Source organism: Hoplias malabaricus, chromosome 1 (assembly GCF_029633855.1).
Source record: "Hoplias malabaricus isolate fHopMal1 chromosome 1, fHopMal1.hap1, whole genome shotgun sequence".
Lineage (NCBI taxonomy): Eukaryota > Metazoa > Chordata > Actinopteri > Characiformes > Erythrinidae > Hoplias > Hoplias malabaricus.
In genome coordinates, this window is record NC_089800.1 from 39353597 (window position 1) to 39375971 (window position 22375).

The 22375-nt window shown below is 38.5% G+C and overlaps 2 protein-coding genes and 1 non-coding gene across 3 annotated transcripts; all 3 read right to left on the bottom strand.

Moving 5' to 3' along the window:
- Positions 1 to 15: 15 nt before the first annotated feature.
- On the bottom strand, positions 16 to 6275 carry mrpl28 (mitochondrial ribosomal protein L28). The gene is made up of 6 exons (XM_066683134.1): positions 6127 to 6275; positions 4901 to 5223; positions 4358 to 4510; positions 4107 to 4241; positions 2640 to 2726; positions 16 to 847 (listed from the first exon to the last, which is right to left on the bottom strand). The coding sequence occupies exons 2-6, from the start codon at positions 5186 to 5188 to the stop codon at positions 752 to 754; spliced, it is 759 nt and encodes a 252-aa protein (XP_066539231.1). The 5' UTR covers positions 5189 to 5223; positions 6127 to 6275; the 3' UTR covers positions 16 to 751.
- A 944-nt stretch (positions 6276 to 7219) lies between these two features.
- Positions 7220 to 7306, bottom strand: trnastop-uca (transfer RNA opal suppressor (anticodon UCA)). Its single transcript has one exon. It is a non-coding gene; the product is annotated as a tRNA-Sec (tRNA).
- Positions 7307 to 10691: 3385 nt separating this feature from the next.
- cul5a (cullin 5a) lies at positions 10692 to 22064 on the bottom strand. The gene is made up of 19 exons (XM_066662525.1): positions 21939 to 22064; positions 19843 to 19952; positions 19641 to 19740; positions 19324 to 19500; positions 19071 to 19212; positions 18792 to 18937; positions 18533 to 18613; positions 18258 to 18351; positions 18016 to 18146; positions 17611 to 17718; positions 17299 to 17363; positions 16724 to 16856; positions 16509 to 16640; positions 16242 to 16365; positions 15981 to 16156; positions 15708 to 15869; positions 15178 to 15296; positions 14945 to 15068; positions 10692 to 14839 (listed from the first exon to the last, which is right to left on the bottom strand). The coding sequence occupies exons 1-19, from the start codon at positions 21960 to 21962 to the stop codon at positions 14645 to 14647; spliced, it is 2343 nt and encodes a 780-aa protein (XP_066518622.1). The 5' UTR covers positions 21963 to 22064; the 3' UTR covers positions 10692 to 14644.
- Positions 22065 to 22375: the final 311 nt, after the last annotated feature.

The window sequence follows — 22375 nt, forward strand, 5'->3', positions numbered from 1 at the left end:
ATATGACAAGCCTGATGATGAATTTATTCCTTTTTTTGCCCATATATTTACAAAACACTGGCATTATGCATCTGCCATCAGTACAAAAGCAAAACCCAAATAAATAATTTTTTATATGTACAACAATGAGACAAAACAACAATTTAATATGCTGTTGGCCTTCTGTGTGTCATAACATATCCCAAGACATCAAGGAATCTACAAGAGCTGTAGGACCGCATGAGTCAGGGAAAATATCTAACTGTAGATTTGTAGATACCAGATATCTAGATGAACAGGCCTGTTTTTGGTCAATAAGGCCACCTCATCCACATTTTATGAGTTGAGGCTTAAAAACTAAACATTTTTGTGGATATATCATCAGTTAGTCATGGTTGTGATGTCACAACCTTTGAGTATTAGTTGCTTCTAACAGGTCCAACTCATCTGCAGACAATTCACAAGGCTCTGTGTTATCGGGTTAAATGTTTGTCACTTAAAGCTAAGATGTAACAAGCAGATTTGTTCTGAGGTGTTCTGAGATGTTATTCCAACTCCCACACTTGCTCATTTTCATTGTTTGTTGACCTCAATCTCTTTTAAGAAGGTGTCAAATGTCAGACTAATATCTGACATTGGACTGAGTCAGTGGACTGAGTTTTCCAGCAGAACACCTCCCAGAGCATCACATTCTGTCCAGCAACAGCACATTAGCTCATGTTTTGGCTCACTGGCGTACCTTCAAATGATGTTACTGCACTGAGAAAGATCTTCAGTCCTTTTCCACAATCTGGGGCTCTGAAAGTTTCTGTATGGTGAGCTGCTTCACAAGGTTGTCCACACATCTCTTGTAAAGTGGCTCAGTATCCTGAGACATAACAGAAGATAAAACAGGTTCAGTATGTTAAAGGAACACTACGTAGTTTTAAAATTTTTACCTTAAAATGACTGCTTCAAAATGATTGTGATGCTCCTCTGACAAGTAATAGGGAGAATAGTGCTATCTCACTGCTGTGCCGTCTGCTCTAACTTGAGAATCACGGGGCAGAGAACTCTTGTGAGAACCATGTATCACTTTACAGCACAAAACTCACAAGTGTTTAACTCGCTATAAGAAGAATCTAGCTTGATATAGACATTATGGTGGAGGCTGGAGCAAGGAGGAGAGGAAAAAAAAATAAAAAAACAGAGTGGCCATACGAGTGATTATTCTGGACTGACTTTACTCAGTTGGGGGAGTTGGGAGAGACATTACACAACACAAACATTCTTCTGTGTTGGATTAGTAAGTATTAACATGTTGCCCTTTCTTGAGGTGCAGTATTAGTTAATAATACATTTTTTGACTTTGAGAGTTACTGAGCAGCCAGATTAGCTCACTTTTTAGCATTAGACATAGATTCTGCTAATAAGTTCTTTTTTGTAGTTGCTGTGTGGTTATGATGGCTAGTGTTACAGTGTTATAATCAGGTTTAGGCAGTTACTGATGAACAAGGGCCAGTGGTAGCACCTGCTAACTTTCTCTGGATTAGCACACTTTTTAGAGGTTTAGAGTGTATTCACGTGTGACTTTATTTCACAACAGTGCTGTAAACGTGAATTACACTCAGCTTCAGGTAGGGGGAGCCCTAACTGGGGGGTGGGTTTCCATCCTAAACGTTTGTATACGTTTTTGTGATAAAGAAATATTGGCAGAAGAAAATGCGAAATGAGTTGTTTCCATCCAGTGCACCTTTGCAACGTAGGCCCCCGTGATCAGGAATGGCATCGAAATAAGTGAGGGGGAGAGATCTGAGCCATTTACATTAAAAACAAAATATCAAAATGTCTGTGCATCTGAAACAGGGGGTTAAATGGGAAGTTTTTAAAATGTGTGCCCTTTACAAACAAATATTATAAAACAAAAAGTATGACGTCAAGACAGGAGTCAACAGTGGAAGAGAGTGCAATTATGTTCCCAAACTGAAGAAGCTACAAGGATATCCTTGAGGCCTCTACCAATGTGACAGTTTAAAACCTTTTTTCCTCTGAGTGCACAGAGCAGAATAAACAGTTCAATAACTTGCAGTGCTTCATAACATCCATCAAAATGTGACCATGGGGAGTATTTATTTATTTAATTGCACCACACCACACACCAGGGTCACATTTCACACAAATTATTGTTTTTGTAACAATACTGTAAATCTCCATTTTACATTGTTTAAAAAAAATTGTACCATAATACAGGGGGTCCTAGACTTACGACGTTGATCTGTTCCTACGTCGCGTTGTAAACCGATTTTCGGTGTAAATGGGAACATACGTACATACTGTAAGCACTTATCTTATCCTAACACCTATCCTCCTCGGTTCCGAGCCGCGTAACCGTGTATTCTTCCGTCACGCACTCCAAACACAAAACCACTTAAGTCGAAACAAGGCTTTATACAATAAATGGGAGATGTGTCGTAACCATGAAACATCGTAACTCAGGACAGACATAACCCGAGGATCTCCTGTATATACATTACATATATCTTACACATAATGAGAATATGGCTTTTTGTACTTGAGGAAACTGCGATGGAACAGGTGTTAAGCAGACGTAGACCCAGAGGGACTACAAAATATATGAAAGGACTGATATCCTCAGGACAAAGAACTGTGTATAGTCTCACCTTAAGCTCCAGTAGTCTCTGCTTCTCCACTGCCTCCTCCAGAGTCAGTCCCACCCACTCTGCCTCCTCAGCCGAAATCTCAAACTGCTACAGGAGCCAAGGGAAGCAAAGACCAACATACAGGAAAGTGATTAGGTTCCAATGTACTGTTACACATAAACCTCACAGAACAAGTAACGGGACTATGAGTTATTTTATCCGATGATTTTGCCTCACTTTATTTTACTTCACATTTCCAGTGGCCAGGATGTATCAGACATCCTGTGCTTAACTAATTCTCAACCTATTTTATATATGTGGACACGCGCTTGTGGGGGATCCACTGTTTATTCCTGGACTACATTTTGATATCTCATGTGAGATGCACTTTACAGAATAAATGTAAAAATTTAGTGGTTAAAATTAGGGCTGTGACATATTGTATCGTTGGAGATAAAATCATCATATTTTTAACATGATTAAAAAAAAATTGTGATAATCATGATATTCTTTTTTTACACAATGATGTCATGCTGTTACACATAATATGGCATACATTCGTTACTTGAGTTATTCATGAACAGCGAAGTACGGTGGCTCTGAGGCAGAGGAATTTGTTCCAACAGGGGAGTGATTTCAATCTGGTTTGGTTACAAAATATCTGATATAAAGTAAGCCATTGTGTTATGTAAGAAATAAAAACCTGTTACAACAGAAGGGGGAGACAATCTGTTTCACCACCTCAAGCAGAAGCACCTGGCTGAGGTCGAAGAAACTCACAAATGCCCTTAGAAGTGTTCAACAGCCAATGAGCTCTAACCCCAGCAGAAAAAGCCCAGACTCAGCACAGCGACTATTCTGTTTTTGTTATTTACTCTGAAGCTTTAATGCTACTTTTGGTATAATTGTTTACAATTGCTGTTTATAAGCACACAAAAAATGTTCTGTGCTTTGGTTATGTGGTAGATATATATTTTACATTATTTATTTGATACAAAATCAGAATCTTGGTATGTTACGGTTTACAGTTTTTGTCACACCTTCTGAATGTTTGAAACTGTTACATTTGTATTAAAATAAAACTTTTTAACTATATAATACTATAATTATATTAAACATATTTTATTTAATTCACTTGATATTAATATAACATTTATATTAATACCTGGGTTTTTCACGTATAAAAAGACGCTGATCAAAAATGGTCAGCAGAGAGGTGAAGAACAGCGTTGTGCGCACGTTCCTCTCTCACGTTTAATAAAAATTGCTATCTCACTTGATGCCAACTTGGAGACTCAAGAGCTGTCTTATTATCTGTCATAATTTTCCACCACATGTTGCAATAATGTGTTCTAGAAATTAATAAATGTTTTTCAGTTTTTTGTCATATTGACAAAATACCCTGAAATATCATTAAATTATTTTAGGGCCATATCGCCCACCCCTAGTTAAAATAACTTAATACTAATATTTGTGAAGTCTGTGTACCTTATACTTGTTGTAGATCTTTTCCCTTTGGACAGGATCATCTGGGTAGAGCTGTGTGTCTTTCTGTGCTATCCGGAGGAGCATTGCACGCTTCAGGTCCATCCCAAACTTGGAGTTTAAATCCTGTTTTGGTGTCTGAGTAAACAAGCGGATGCTGAAAATACTATTTTCATTGAGTAAACCTACCTACCAAGACATTTGTATATCCCTCAGATTATCCAATAAATGACAACATTAAAGGTGCACATTACCTTAAGAATGTAGAAGTCAAAGCCATAAGCAGCATCAATAAGGTCCAGCGTACGAGCCGTGACAGTGATGGTAAACTTCTGGTTGAGAACCTCACTATAAAACTCTTTCTTGAAAAGCTGAGGCTTCCAGATCTTCTTAACCTTTGCAGCAAGCTGCAAATAAAAGGAATTTAAACATTTTAGGAGATGTGTATATATCTTTTTAAATCCCATTAATAGTTAAAAAAAAGTGAATGGACTAAAATTGATATATTATTTTTACACCTCTGTAATTCCTCACATTTAAAACTTACCAAGCAGCCCTAGTCTTTGACTAAATAACATAATAAATATATTATTTTTTTAATAGTATATAAACATCTGACATTATTATGACTATAGTTTGATTTATATATATATATATATATATATATTTATTATTTCTCCAAATTGAGCTTGCCTCATTCAAGTTATCGGTCAGAAAAATATTAAATGACTAATTGAACAATCCCAATCCTCCAATTTAATCTCTGACATAATAACATGCACTTTGAAAAAGCTCACCTTATCATTATTGGCATATCTGTATCCAACTATCCAGCCCTCTCCACCCCAGAGGCCATCCTGGGACTGTGGGGGGTAGTATAAGGGGATGGGAATGTCCTGTACTCGCTCCTTCTGACCTGTTTTGGGGCTGAGTCTATATTTTACCCCCAGCGGTTTCCAGTGCACTGGGGAAGGACGCATGGCATCCTGCAGAGATTTGAGGTAGTGCTGTGGCAGACGAGCATAGATGCCCTGCTTTAACTTCATTGCTTCCCATAGTCTGGGAGGATATTTGTGTAATGGCATCTTCTTGATCTTTTTGCAGAGCGTGACCTCCAAGACTGATGAGGAAAGCAGAGGTGTTTGTTGAGAAATCATATTTTGATTAACGAATACTGAAATATTGAAATGTTTCACTGGTTTTAATAACATATATGCATGCTTATGAATTCATGTTTGCAGGTGTGAAAATCTTTGGTGTGTTGGCAATGACACTGCTGGATGCACTAGGAAATTAAGAAATATCATCAGCACACATCTAGATGTAAGCCTTAAAACATATGCTGAAATGTTTGCAGACACGTGGTCATCCAACATTTGTTCTGAAATGAAGAGTATTAAAGGAGTTTGTCCTCCACTGCAGTAACAGTTTCTTCTTCTCCAGAAAGGCTTTAGACAGTGTTGGAACATGTCTGTGAGGATTTGATTACATGTAGCTATAAGAACATTACTGGGGTAAGTTACTGATGTAGGATTTTTAGTTTAGAATCACGGACGCCACTCCAACTCATCCGAAAAGTACTGGATGGAGCTCCATCACTCCAGAGAACACAGTTCCACGGGCCGGAGTTGGAGGTCCTTTCGACTTAGTGCTTTATATTTGACCTGGAGAACTTAGGCTTAATATGTAGCTGCTTCAGAGATCCTATATTTTCATAATTTTGAAAATCAACTGAACCTTTTTCCACAACGGAGGCCTTTTCAGAGTAACGTTTACTGCGTTCAAGCATTTTAGAAGGCGTTTACATACATTTGAACATACAATGTAACTCTCTAAGGATTAATATCTGATATAAAAAGCCAAAATATTTTCCGTCAAAGATGAGGCTTTATCACTGAATGAAGTAGGCTCTGTATGTGTTGGTCGAGCCGTTAGCAGGTTGCTAAGCTCTGGTCTAGTTTTGAAGTTCGGCAGAATGCAGGCGCTGTTCCGAGAAGAGAAAATAATTCTCCACTATACAGACCTGAGGAAGCGTGGACTCAGTTTAATCCAGATTGTGATCTCCCCCCATTAAGGTTTAAACTACTGTTTTAGGTGTTAATTTAGCACAGATAAACTCTATGCAGATCTGCTTCCAATACACATGACACTCAAGGGCACGCTCGCATTCTGATGACGTATAGGCAGAAGGACCGTTACGATTGGCTGAGAGAAAAGTCTCAAACGTTGATTGGTTTGTTTATCAGTCGCTTAAACTAAACTGAATCATGCTGTTGAATTAAGTGAAAAGAAATCTGGAATCATTATGATTTTATACTGAAAACCAGTTTGCATTAATCTATTATTTTTCTGCCATGTAAATCGTCCGGCAGATTGTATGACACTGTTGTATCTCCAGACTGAGTGCTTGTACAGTGGTTGTACTAATAATAAAAAATATATTCTGTATTATAGTTTACCTAAAGACTCAGTGTTCTACAAAAGTTTGTGCCCTCTGTGTCCTGGTTATACAAATACAGTGTATTTATTTAATACACTAGTTATACTGTTACAACCACCTGGGACCATAGCAACGACCTGAAATTCCACAGCAATCACCCAGAAATACATTAGTCACACACTGGCCCCAGTCGGTGACACCTTAGCAGCCACCTGAAATACCATAGTAATTACCATAAAAAACATCCGGAACACCAGTGCCACAAACTGAACCACCGTCGCAACCACTTGGGTGAAAAAGCAGTTTCACCCAAGTGACTCAATACTGGCTGGAATGCTGGCAATATCTGGTTACTGCTTCAGCAACTCTCCTGCACTTTCTTCTACTTATTTTTAATTGCAGACATGTCTTCGTAGTCATTTTAAGACATATACAAGAGAAAATGTAACAGTATTGCTTACTTATTGTTTAAAAATCTTTGTACACAAATATTAAAAAAGAAAAACAAAAAAAATTGCTTCAATGCATTTACACACTTCACATCTTCCAGACCCCGTCTGCACCTATATATCTATAGCTACTCGCGCTTCAACTTATTGGTTACTATGGTTCCGGTTAAAAATCATCTGAAAGAAAAATATTCACCCTATAAAACTGTATTCAGAGCTGGACCTTTCGCCCGAAAGGTGGAATTGAACCACTCTGCCGCTAAGCAGCTACAGGTTTGAAGCCTGCACCCCGGACCACCGAGGTTCATCCGGGCATTTCGAGAAAGCCATGAAACAAATATATATAGACCGGTGGCTAAAGTAGATGATTTGTTCATGGTTAATAAGATTTTTTCTTTTTATATTGCTTATATATATATATATATATATATATATATATATATATATATATTGTATATTACAATTATATTTTGTAGTACTGATCACAAAATGTAATTAAAAATATAAAACATAATGACAAATAAGAACCAGAAAGTAACGCAATGCATTGTGGGCCATGAATGCAAAATAGATAAACGTACTTGTAATGCGGGCGGTGCCTATGAAGACTAAAATCAGAAAATGATTTTTAATTATTCACAGGTCAGAAAAATATTAACTTTGTTCAAATGTAAAATTTTGTAGTACTCATGAAGCGCACAAATCTATAATAAATATATTACATTATTTAGAACCATGGACAACATCGACATTTTTTAGATTAGTTACATTATTGTATCAGGTTTACCTTACAAATATTTTACAGCAATCTATAGAGCTATATATATATATATATATATATTTAGATATATCTGTTTCTTTTACTTTGGTTTTTGCCCATTTCAGTTTTTCATCTGGGCACCCTTATAGGTAGACCAATAAATGTAAGATTTTTTTTCAGCCGTCTTAATCACATAGTGACAGCGGGGTACAAATATTATCCACCTACCTCATCTCCCATTCATATGCAAAGTATACCCCTAATATTATTGTAATAGACAACAAGATTGTTGTGAAAATTTATTAGACATTTTTAAGCAAATTTCATCCACAAATACACAGGGTGATGTAGGTTGGTGGAAAGACAGGCAAGCTATGGTGTCTTTACAGTTTTATGGGCTATATAGAAAATTACCATTTTTCTTCATGTTGTCAGACCGTTTGATTTAGTGATTGCTATTGTGATGTATTTTAAGAAGTAAGGCTATATCAAGAACAGAGGCGATTGCTCTAAGACTGCAAGGGAAGCTCAGCTTCCCCTAAAATGTAAAAAATAAGTGATTAAATATATACTGTTGTGTATACATGTCATTGAATAAATATGCACTACAACGCGCTCAACTTTTGTTCAGAATCAGCTTCTTATCACTGGTAAAGACGCAGCTTTCCTCTCAATCACTCCCTTCACAGTGCTTTAAACAGTGAGGACGCTGAGCGCCCACAGAGCTCAATAGCGAAGCAGCAAAGTGCAGCGAATCGAGACGAGTGATTGGATAAATGCTGGGCTTTGTCCCGCCCATCGGACACTCAGCGTCTCTGGGGGTCTATGGGGCAGTGGGCTGGCCTCGTCTGGCCCGGACGCTCAGCTTCTGCATGATGATTGGATGATCTCTCTGAGGCTGAATCCCTTTTTGATTGACAGCGAAATGAGCGAATCAGCTAGTCAAGTCTCTGGAAAAGTCCCTTGTTGGTACGACAGGGTCACAGAATATTTTCTTGAAAAGGAACGGAGGGTATAATTGGGATAAATTGGTACACTTATAAAGTAGTAGTTATGATTCATAGAACAGAGAGAACCTTGTGGCCTAGCCTTTGTTCAGGCCTCTTGTATAGTCCTGTTTTGCCATCTGCTGGACGAAAATCCAATTGGACAGTAGTAGCTTACCCAGAAAAGCAATAAATTAACTGAAAAATTGAAGTTCAGTGAAAAAAATAAATAAATTTAGCCAAACTCTCCATTGTCCTAAACATAGTTCATTCATTCATCATCTGTAACTGATTATCCAGTTCAGGGTCACGGTGGGTCCAGAGCCTACCTGGAATCACTGGGCACAAGGCAGGAATACACCACGGAGGGCGCACCACTCTTTCACAGGGGAACACACACATACACACACAATTTTTTTGAGTCACCAATCCACCTACCAATGTGTGTTTTTGGACCATGGGGCACCCAGAGGAAACCCACGCGGACAAAGGGAGAACACACCAAACTCCTCACAGACAGTCATCCGGAGCAGGACTTGAACCTACAACTTCCCTGGAGCTGTTTGACTGCGACACTACCAGTGCCGCCCCCAAACACGGTTGATAAGTCAAAATATGTTTGGTGTCTGTTGTTTGATTCTTGGGTTTTTGCGCAGGTCCAAAGGAGGTTGTAAGAGCACGTCCGGGATTGAGGAGAGGTCTCATGATGGGATTAAGACTTAGAAATCAAGCACAGTCCACACGGGCCTCTCATAAAATGGCATGTTAAAACCATTTTTACCCACAGTAGTTTTATTAAAGCTCTGGTGACAAAAGTATTTGCCTCCATTCAGAAACTTTTCTTTTTGTTAAAAAGCACAGTAGGTTTAACATGAAGCATGTAAGGGGGATCACTCCTTTGATTTCATATGTGATTTTAAAAACAAACTCAATTTAAATAAAATAATCTATCATACAGTGCAGTGGTGGACAAGTCCCTGTCACAATGGATGATCTCTTATGTCTAACAGGCCAGATGGTCTGGGTGGAGGTGACACATTTGCCCATGGGCTTGAAGGGCTCACAGCTCCCCTGATAGGAGCTATTTCCACCAGTGATTCCTCCTGCAGAGGAGGTTTGATCCAAGGTTTATGTGCCCATCACATGGGTGTCTGCAAAGGCTGAAATGCCTACTAAACACGTTAGGTAGCAGGGGTGGTTAACTGGCTGTGATGTGCTAGCTAAAGGAGAGCAAGCCCAACGTGTGTTAGCACCAGGTGGTAGCTTGCCATAGCACATTAGCTAGCCGAAGTAACCAGTGCTCTGCTGTCAGTCACTCGCACAACTTTGCCATTGGTGATTCCATGGTCTGTCATTCATTCATTCGTTGTCTGTAACAGCTTACCCAGCCCAAGGCCTTCCCGAAATCATTGGGTGCAAGGCAGGAACACACCCTGGAGGGGGCGCCAGTCCTTCAGAGGGAAACACCCACACATATATTCACTCACATACTCACACCATGGACACTTTCCTTTGAGTCACCTATTCACCTACCAATGTGTTTTTGGACCGTGGGAGGAAACCCATGCAGTAAGGGGAGAACACACCCAACTCATCACAGAAAGTTACCCGGAGCAGGTCCCTGGAGCTGTGACTGCGACACTACCTGCTGCACCAGTACCGCGCTGCCCCCATGGTCTGTCATTCAGAGGGAATTTCCTATAGTGAGATTCTAAATGATGAAAGGTATACAAGAGTCTTACACCGTTAAAACTTCATTTGTTTCTTCTTGATGCCACTTTTGTGCATTACATTCTTTGTGTTTGTGTGTATGTATATATATATATATATATATACATACATACACATATATATACACATACATAGTTTCTTGTCTGATGTATAACTGTTACAAGAAAACTTGCATCATACACTAAACTGGTGACACCTGAAGTCAAAGCCATGTCAGCCTCCTTAAAAGATATTTTTATTCTGCAAGGAAATAAATTATACAACTTAAAAAACAGAAACTCAGTCAAAGAAAAAAAAAATATATGAATGGAGTACACCAAAAACAGTTCACCCAGACTGTAAGTTAAACGTCCACTCAAGTTCTCTGCTGCTCCAAACTCTCACTGCAGCTAGTGGCACACATTCGCTTGATATATTTAGTGTGGGATTCAAATTCCCAACTGTTCAAGTTTACAGATCTCAGGTTTGCAGATCCTAAAAAGTATATCTAGACAATTCTAGGCAGAGTAAATGCACGTTGGATAATAAAATTAATATATATTTTTTTTATTCATGTCACAGACGTGGCATCCCACACTAAGCATACTCATTCTCGTTTTCATTTTCCTAGAAAAAAAAGCTGAGTGCAGAAACAGTCACTTATTTAGAAAGTAACACTGAAAAACATCCCCAAAACTCTATTTAGCCTTTGCAACACCTGAAACAAATAAGATGAAAAATACTGATTATATGCCTCACTGCAGCATATAGGCTATGTCTGGATAAAATAACAGTAGAAAGTAAATGAAAAGTGAGCAGAAGAATAAAACACACATACAGACTCTCACACTTCTTTACAAATCTTGAAAACCAGTGTTGTGTTAGGATAGGATCCATTTTGTGAATTAAAGTATTAAACGGCAAGGACAGGTGGGGCAGCCAATGCTGGAACTTCACAGAGCTCAGCTTCTCACACAACATGGCTTCATCCTCCCATCACCCATATTCTGCCTCAACATTACCAACACAATATCCTCATATCTGTATTTAAGGGCAGCACTCCCCATGTGCTACTGCCTTTCACTTAAAGCAATAATAAAAGCACTGCAAAGGGGAATTCGTTCTAAACCTGTTTCACCAAATGGAAACTAGCTGGTCTATTACTGAGATATCAAAGTGAGTTACAGGTAGTGCTAGTTATAGACACAGACAACTGCCTGCCAGTTTTTAATCAAGCGTTTAATTCTTGCCTGCTTATTGCTCATTTTGCAGCACTCAGAACATTTTTTATGTCATAATGTGCCTTTATTACTACAGAAAAATGCTTAATATACTATTCCTTCATTTGGACGTCAATAGAAATTGAAATCTCATCCCTCTCTCTTTAAAGGAAGCCTTGCATTCTCACCATTTACATTAGAAAACAACAGTGAAATTCCATACTGAATAAAAAAAAATCCCTAGGAAATGATGTACTTGCAGACTGATTACAAGCCTGTTAGAAAAATGGGACAGGTAAAATAAACCTTCTTTGCAAATTATAAATTACAATCAACAATGTAGAAACACAACTTCACCACCCCTTGTTCACTGGCTACCCACTGATTAATGCGCACAAGCACACTCATTCCCACTCTCCCATTCACATTTAAATTCTGAATAAATAAAGTGACAAAACTGATTTGAAGAATTCTAAGTAAGATCACGCAGGCAACATTTGCTTTTGCTTCTAATCATTTCTTCAGAAAGCTCAGACATGAAAGTCCAAGCTTGCATCAGTCTTTTTCTGTCTAGTCTGTAAACTTCCATTTGTCACAGTCTAATAAAGATGGCATAAGGCTCCAGCTCATAATAACAAATTACACTGACTACAGTGACATGTTGATTAATTAAATTAATAATGTCAGAAACCAATTAATAAGGATCTCAATCGATTCTCAATGTTAAATGAAAGATTTGGTCTTGCCCACATAAACCTGTCCAGGTAGTCACCATCCTGAAAATATGAAATTTCTTCAAGACTTGACAAGATGCTACAGCAACTTTACATAAGAAAACAGGTAGATAACTGGATAGAGATCACTGTCAGTTGAAACCATTTAGGGGTTAATTATGTTTCTTGGGTTTTTAAAAAAAATGCCTGTGTAAAACTGTCAAAAGAGGTGGGCTGTACCAGGAAACTAATAATTTCCCAAAGTGTATTATGTATGGATATTCTCTTTTTAGATTACACAGTGTCTTTATGACTTTTACATTATAATCACATGCCAAATGATCACAGTTATGAGACAATCTAATGCCCAGCTATCTTAAGCTCACATCACTCCCAAGCAGAAGAAAGGTTTACTCAGCTAACACCTCAGGTGAAATGATGTCTATTGATTAAAGGCATATTAGCAACTACACTTTAGAACCTATATCATCACTTAAACCAATACACTTGTTTGGTTAGTGATTACATTGGGGAGTATCAAACATTACATAATGGAGCTTAAAGAGCATGACAGTGCACTACCAAATCACTTAACCTGCTTATAGGCTTTTCTGCTCAAGGGTGTAGTATCACAAGCATGTACTAAACAACCTAATGTAACGGTGCTGAAAAGGGTCAACTAGAGAATTGCTCAACTCTTATGAGACTGAGCATGAGCACAATATATCACTCACACTCACTGATGTTGTCAGAGGAGGACAGTAACTAGATAATATTAGAAAATATTCTCTCTCTTACTTATTTTACTTGGTCAATGTGCAATTAGTTAGAGTAAGCTACTCAGCATCATGAGCTGCTTCAATCAGGGAAACATTCCAACATCATTTCGTAAATTATCATGAGTACAGCAAACATTATGAAATAACTTGGCTGCCCCACTGTGCCGGAGGTTTGCAGAGTAACGATTAGACAGACATAGTGTAGACATAACCATTTCTTAACTCCATATAACCACTCTGTGCTTTAGAAGCATAAAGATCAAAGTTGGAGTGAACAGCCTCTCTCCGACAGATCTCAATGTAGAAATCCATTTTTGTGAGGTTTATCATCTGCCTCCACTCAAGAATGGACGTCAACACGCAAAAAATGTTCAGTGACCTTACTGGCTTGAAACACCTTAATAACAACAACAACAACAACAATAATAACAACAGCAACCACCTGTTACACACCTACTATAATACGTCCATATTATCCTCCTCCTAAAGGAGGAGTAGAGGCAGATGATGCATGATGCAGTGTAGGCCAGACAAAAGAAGTGACTGTTATGAGGAAAGAAAAGCTAAGGAGGGTTTTGTGACATTATGATGGACGTCCGGCAGCATAACCCACTGTGTCAATCAGCTATCTCAACTTCAAAAACGATTTTGCAAGAAGGAAGAAAACAACACTCACCCACCCACTCACACACACACAGACACACACACACACACACACAAATATATATATTTATATATACACACACAGAAAAAAAAAGAAAGAAAAAAGCCATGCTGACATAGTGTGGCAAAGTGTGTAAAGTGCTAACGCTCAAGTCCTCCATCCAGGTGAGGGCTCCTGTGTGGCTGCAGTGTGAGTTGGGGCCTGCGCAGATGGCCAAGGCCCACAGAAAAATGATAAGAGCAGCAGGTGCAGTGTGAGTTGTGGGCCAGTTAAGGAGGAGGAGGAGGAGGAGAAGGAGGAGGAGTGGACGCAGTCTGGTCCAGACGGCTGACTGGGGGAAGGAGAGGGCACACAAACACGGCACACACAAACAGGTCCTTGGATGACTAAGACATTCCCACTGACGGCATGCTGTTGGAGATGTAGACACTCACAAAAAAAAAAAATAATAATAATAATAATAAAAAGAAAAAGAAAAAAAAAAAAAAAAAAAAAAAAAAAAAAATTCAAACCACCCACCATGCATACTGACTACCAGTTGGCAAAAATAGAGTCCATTTTGTCTTTTCTTCCTCTGAAAACTCCCATCCTCAACATCATGTATCTGTACTGTAAGGTAAGGCAGGGATTTTCGTTAAATGAGCTATTTTCGTGTGTGACTGTCAGTCATTAAAAACAAGCCCGTCCCTCCATGAGAAGATCAGCAGCCTGTGTGGTTTCTCCATGGCTTCGGCACCCCTCTCCCACTGCTGACCTCCTACAGGTTTCACCATCTTCACCTTGATCAGAACAATAAGCCTCTCCAGCGTAAACCTCAGTGCTACGCCATGTAAATGAAGGTGTTAATGTCTGACTCGTCACGCTTGATGTACTTGTGCTCAATAAGCCACTCGATCTGCTCCTTGATCATCTTCTTCTGAGGAAGAAACATGTTCTTGAGGATCTCCACTAGCTCAGTCTGCAGCTGTGCGTTTGTGATCTTCTTCCGCATTTTCATGATTTGAATTATCGCCTCCTACAAGATTAAACGTGACACAAGATTTAAGTGTCTTGTATATTTTAAATAATAATAATAATAATAATAATAATAATAAAACAACAACAACAAAGGGTTACAAACCTGTGTTCTTAATATCCTTAGCTGAACAATGCCTTCATTCTCTTCTTCTCTCATTCGTTCTGTGGTCAGCTGTAGGCGGCCAATTAAGTTTATTTTTCCCCTCTTCTGCACTTTTGAGTTTTTTCTGAAAAAGCAAAAGCAACAAGAAATAGAGGATCTGGAATGTGTCCATCTCACATGATTATTCATATTAAAGAAATCTTTTTAAAAATGTCCTAAAAGCAGATACGTACATTAAAGAGAATTCCTGGTTAACAAAGAACAATGTACTGTCTGTGAAGTCTTTGGGAGAGCTCACTTGAGGTTCATAGGACAAAACCTGCCGTTTGAGTTTTGGAAAGGCAACAAGAGACTAAAGGGAGAGGGAAAAAACCAAAAAACTTTTCATTAAGATGAATGTCAAGAAACATGCAAAACAACGTGGACATCTGAAAACCTGACCAGAGTAAGACACTGGACTTTTAGTCCATTCATCTAAAGTAGAAATGATAGCTATTTACATAATTTAGCCTGGAAACTTCCACATTCTCCTACTAAGCCTAGTCAGTTTGATATCACTGTCCCATTGTAAAGTGTCCCGCCAGAAGTTTTGCAACATGGGTATTGAACAGTAAAAAGATAAAACACTTAGCCACGACACATATAAAACAATCCATCTGTTCTATTATGACAACATGTATTAGCCAGATCTTTCCAGTCATGAATGATTTTTTAAAAATGAATAATACCCAACCCTAGTTCAAACTAAGTCTTCATCCCTCACCCAAAGTGTGCGTCTCAGCTCAGCATCAGGTAGCTCAGTAGCAAGCTTTAGGTTTTCAAAGCTAATCTTCTCCCTGGGTCTTTGGTTCCATGCAAAGAGAACTGCCAGCTGAAAGGTTGTGACCTCCAAGTCATACTGCCCCACTTCATTCTTAAATGTGATCTGTGAGAAAGACAAAAAGATATACAAATTCACATTGGGCTCCTTTTCACAAATCAATAGAACTGAACATTAAGTGGAAGGAAAGGAAATGATATTTAGATCCTGACTCACAATGCCATTGGACATAAGGTGGTGCCAGTGGAGTTTTCTGCCACTGTGATTCTTCTTGTAGAAGTCTTCTACTTCAGGAATAAGGTCCTCCAGCTCAGTAGGCAGGGAAACAAAGACCTTCTCTGAACTACGAGACCATGCTCCAGCATTTAAGATCTTAATGTTGACAGAGTCAGCTGTACAAGAAAAATTAAGGCATGAGAAGGAGTATGCCTAAAATGGATTTATATGTAAGCACTCACTAATTGCAGTGTTAGTCACCTGGTAAAGCAAGCTTGTTGTGTTTGTGCATCTCTTTGAAAACCTGGTTTAAATCCTCAGAAACTTTAATGTCCTGGAACATCCTAGCTAACTTATTGACATAGTCAGCAGGCATACCAACTTCCTGCAGAAGGAGGAGAAGAAAAGTCTAAACATTTTTGAAGATACGGTACTAATAATGATAGAAGACAATGAATGGTGCATCTCTCTCAATCTCTTAAACATTTAAAAAAAAAGCTGAGACAAAAAATCCTGTCATGTTCTTACCCTTAGCCACTCAACCATGTTCTCCTCTATTTCACTGTCTGCCGAGATGTCCAGGATTAACCTCCTCGTCAGATGAGCTTTATGGTATCTCATGAACACATCTTTATTCTGGACGTACTTCAACACTAGTAGCTACAACACACGATATACTAGTGAATCATGCTTTCTCAGAAAAGAGATTATTTTTGTTGTGCAGACTTTTCAAACACCCTTACCACTTCTTTTAACTTCAGCTCGATCTCCTCAGAGGTGAGCTTCTTACTAAGTGGGGTCTTTCTCAGCAGCATGTCACAGTAGTTGGCTAGCAGCTCTGGACACTTAGACTCAGGTTGTGTTTTGAGGCCCACACTGCACATAAATATAAACCCAATGATGTTAATTTAACAAACAAGGATAGGTAACTTGTGCAACCTATTTTGCTTTGCTTGAATATGATTGGACAGAAAATTCAAATGGACTGATATTTCAAACAGATATTTGATCATTAACTTACTGTACTTGGGATACAATTCATTTTTAGCCAACACTGCTATACTGTTACGATTTCATAAATACCAATAAAAGTATAAGAAAATGAATAAAATATGGAATATCACATTTGTACCCAATAGCGCATTCCTGTTAGCAAACAAATCAAACCTAAAAAAATATAAATGGGAAATGGACAACAAAACAGAACAAGAAGTGATTGTTCAGGCTCTACCTCTAAAAATACATTAAACAAGTAACCAACAACTTAACAATGAATATTGTTCACAAATGAGAACAGGAACAATAAGGCTGTATTTACCCCTTCTGCTTCATAGGCAGCTCCAGTTTAAATATTGTGGCATCATTTACAACAGCTTTGTAGGCCTAGGATATGCAAGCACACTGTTAGTTCATCTGTGGCCAAGGGGTGCTTGAAAATCACGTTTGTCAGATTTTGAAAAAATATTTCTGATTATCCTTTTGATAAATGATCACCATAATGGCTTCCATAAAATACACTGCAGTCATAAGTCATAATAACTTAATGCACTCTGGAATTGTACACTATACCAGAGCAAGCACTTAAAAGAATCAATGCCCAAATACAAAAGAGATACTGTAGTAGACTCACTTTGTCTCTAGCTGTGAGGAACCGAGGATCATCCTGGAACGCCTCTTTCACAAGTTTACTAAAACGGTTGAACAGAGTGAGAAGCTGCTCCACATACTTCTCAGAGTCCTGAACAGAGGCACATTAGTCACTCTTTATTAAAAATGTGAACAAACTGTGTGAAATGGAAAGAGGGATTAAGCCAGACAACTTGAAGCCAATTCGAAGGCAGTTCAAAATAAGACGATATCAGGGGCACTGCTTTGGACAAATCCTTATTTTTGGTTAATTATCCTGCTTTATGGCGAAATGCCACTTTGGGATTTACCCAAAGTGCAGTCCAATGGCATTATAACCGACTGTTTAAAATTCTAGGAAAAAGTAAATCAAATATCAACAAGTTGTAATTTGTTTTTGTTCACGTACAGTTGTGATGGTCTCGGCAGCAGCTACCATGTCGGCCAGCCCAGCACTGATGATATGTTCCTCCAGGTCCTTTAGCATGGGCTCAATTCCACTAGGTACTTTATCCATCAGTGAGAACATAAGGTGCAGCTCTGCACAGGTGTGAAGAACATTGTATACATCAGAAAAATTATTAGTCAATATAGCAACATCCAATATAACAACAGACAGGTAATTTTAAGCTCAACACATCCAATGCTTACTGTCAGTCTCATTGCGTTTGATCATGCCTGGACATTCTGCCAAGATGGTTTCTTTGAATGATGTCACCAGTGCGTTTACACAGCATTCCATAAGCTAGAACAAAAGACTAATGTCAATTTACGATTTTGAATGGAAACATGACACATATCACTGATACAGAAAACAAAATTAAATAAGCTTAAGCTGAGAATATATGCAGAGTGTTTCTGGTAATCCACTATCATAGGTCAATAGTTATCAAAAGTGGTAATATATCCACAAGCGCAATACTCACTGCTTGAACAGAATTACATTCACGTCGGGTCTCTAAATAACGTAGTGCACGTTTCTCCTCCTCCCTTAACTTAGCATCTGCCTGAAATCGACAATCATAGCAGCAAAAAAGCCAATAAGCACAAAATCTAATTATGTGTTATGAAATTCCTCTTTCACAACTATTCTCATGATCTAAGTAGATTTTAACAATATTCCCTTTGGATTTAAATGGCATAGGTTCCTAAATTGCCACATTGAGCAAGATGTAATACACGTACATATTTCATGTAATTTTGTACTCCATTTTGTTGTAGGTAGGAGGGTGCCTGTGTCCTGTAAAACCTCTCAGTAGAGTCCAGGTATGCTTTCTCAAAGTTATCCCTGTAGATCTGCAGCTTATCATCCGGGTTGGAACACAGGTTCACTGCAAAATAGGTTACTTCGTATAAGGTCTAGATATTAAATCCCACAACATACCCTGTCAGCAACTTAAGTGAAATTACTTTAAATATCATATAATAGAGCAAATGCATAATTTTCTAACAGTTCCCACTCACCATAGGACTCACGCACTCCAATGACCAGTTGCGAGTCAAAGGCCTCTCCAAGTCTTTCTGCATGGACCAACTTCATTGCACTATCCTGCAACCTATTCTTGATATTGGAAAAAATTGATTCGTTCCAGGTGTCCAACATCAGCTACAAACAGGAAAGAAAAAACCCCAAAAACAGAGATGAGATGATAAAGAATAAAAAGAAATTTGCTAAACAAATTATCAACCACTCCAGCCCTTTTTTCTCCCTGCTCACCTTCCGCACTATGCTGTCCTCTACATTGGATTTTTTGTTGCTACCTTGCTTGCCCATCAGGGTGATCTCCAGCTGGCAAAATGGCTTAGGCAGGATGTCACACTGTGTAAAGAACTTCCTCCACTCCACAATGTAAGCCTTGAGAAGGGCAGTGTCATCCTGGTGACTGAGCACCCTCTGATATCCAGAATGGGATAAAACAGAAGAGCAGGTGCAGTCCAGTGTCAAAGCCAGTAAAGTTCACTCAAATCACAACCTACTGGTTATTTAACCATTACAAGTAAGACAGAGAAGCTCAGACTGTAAGCATTCCTTACCGCTTGGGCTTGCTTAATAAAATCTAAGATGTCTTCCTTAAGTGCCTGATGGATCTTTGCAGGGCCTTTGTCATCCCATAAACAGACTGCATGTACATCTCTGTGGCAGAGAACAGAATGAGTGAGGAATGAGAACAGAGCTAAACAAAACTATCACAAAATAGTAAAAGAAAGAAAGAAAAATCTGGATTTTTTGTCTTACGAGAACAGATCGAACCATTGCTGCTTAGTTACGGATTCCTGGCGAAGCAGTTTAAGGACAATTGGGCGCATCAGATCCCACTTGTCCTCAAACTGGAGGGACCCTTTGTTCTGAAAAAGGGATTGAGAAAAATCACTCAAGTCTCAATAAGTTATTTAGTCTATACCCCCATTGCTATATCTCACACTAAAGAAGTAAATTTCGTTTAAATAAAAATGTCTCCAATTGAAAAATCATGACTGTTTTGTCCGCAGTTTTATCAGATGTTTTTGTCCTGCACTGCCATAGACAAATAATATTTAATGTAAGTTTTGTGAATCTCAAAAGAGACTAGCGCAACTACATAAGAAGTGTTAACAACATAAGTAGCAAAAAGACAAGTATATTATCCATGCATATACGTATTAAATAGGATTCAGTGACACCTGTAGGCAATATAATATAATTTTAAATATATTATATTGGATATCATACACAGTCAGGTTAAAGCTATATCCCAATACCAATATCCCAAACCTTAGAGACCCTGCTACATAATGTTAACAAAAAATGTTTGACCTCTTCATGTCATCATACTTTAAGCTTTGTAATTGAATGCACAGTCCATTTGATATATAATATCAAAGCTAAGATAAACAATTCTATTTCTGAGCCTACTGGATATATTACTTGAACTCTGACCAGCTGTAGATTCATTACAAAGAGAGTATAATCTGAATTGATTTAGACTGTTCACACTCTAGTATATTAGTAGCAAAACGATTTGAGGAACTAAAGCTTATTCTAATTTTTTCTGACTAATATTGTGATTTCGCTTTAAATTACATTTACATTTTATAAATTGAGGTATAGGTCTGTGTTTATAACTTAGAAGACTAAGGATATCTGGCTACACTTCTGAGCTCTGAATGCAGAATTCCTGACTCATTTATTTGTGATTGTTTTCATGTACACAGCACAGTGTTTGGTTGCTTCTGACTATGTTACATAAAACCTAAATTCCCAAATATATGGGCCTATCCCCTTATATATAAACACACACACATACACACACACACATATATATATATATATTATAAAAGCATTTTTAAAGACATTGTTCTGATACTCTAAACTGGAACTAAAAAGCAGCTCGAGATTAAATAATTTTACTATTTCAGATTGCACTTTTAATAAAACCGACTCTTCAGCCCTGGTGAAGCTTACTAAATACCATGAGGATTTTATGGCACTTTTTACATTTGAAAATACTAGTTATATTGTGTCTCAATACCGTCATATTTTGTTATATCGCCCACTCCTTCATGTCACTGTAATTTAACCTCTTTATTGCGCAGAGACCATAGAACAGTTAGGCCAATAATAACAGACAGATAACTGAAGTGAGAGGAGCTAAAGACAGCACTATTTAATCACAGGCTCTGTATATAAACAACAAACGACGTTAACGTTATTCAGCGTTGCAGCTCCCTGTTGCTGGACGTTTCTGCTCATGTTGACGAGCTGCAGATTCACACCGGGAGCACCAACAGCGTTCAGACTGGAACTGAAAATAAAAACCAGTGAGCTGTGCTCTTCGGTCTGAGCTGTGAAAATATGAAGCTGAAACTGGCTTCATATTCGCCAGCCTCTTGCCCGAGTTTTCCGTTCCACCTTAAATGGTGCAGCGGTTCTATTCCGGCGCCTGAACAGCACCATTTAAGGTGGAAAGGAAAGCTCGAATGAAAAGCTGGCGGATGTGAGCTAATTACAACCTCTTTCTGGTCACTTTGCGTTGTTCCTTCAGTAGACATGTTTGTCAAGACTGTCAAAATGCAGGAGAGGAGGCCGGACATGGACCCCAGTCCAACGGTGTCTGTTACTCATCTAATGTTAACTGTCCACCTACTCCTGAGACCCGTTAGCACAGGCTAAGCCTAGCCTAGCATTCTGAGCCCAAGCCGGACTAGCAAGTCTCATAAAGTGGCTCTGCAAGAAGGCGGTCAAAAATAAATGTCATGTAAAAAGCCATAGAGGCCGCGAATCGCTGCGTTTAAATCGTCACATATGAAAAGGTTCTCCGTTTAGAGAGTGTAATCTCAAGTGGAGACTCTTACCTTTAACAAATTAGACATCGCCATGTTTCCTTAACTGACTGACTCTGCCCGCTGATCTCGCGAGTCTTGGCTCGATGTGAAGACTGAGGTCCCGACTAGAGGCCGGTCAGGCTCACTCAGACCAGTGTTTGACTCCTAAAAATGCACACATTACACCCTGGCAGGTGTATTTGAGATATTTCGGTCAAATGTAAATGCTGTGTTCCCTCTAAAGGCTGTTTACTGTCTTTTGGCTATCTCAACTTACTTAAGTATATATCTGCTGGACATTATTTCTTGTCAGAAAAGCAAAGGGATACGATTTTTTTTCGTTTTCAGTTTTTAAATATTATTCATAACCATTATTGTTCATTATATTTGACATTTTTCTCAGTTTTACAAAGAAATATGCAGGTCAATTTGGTTGCCTTTTCGGGCTCTCAAAATTATGGTAATCC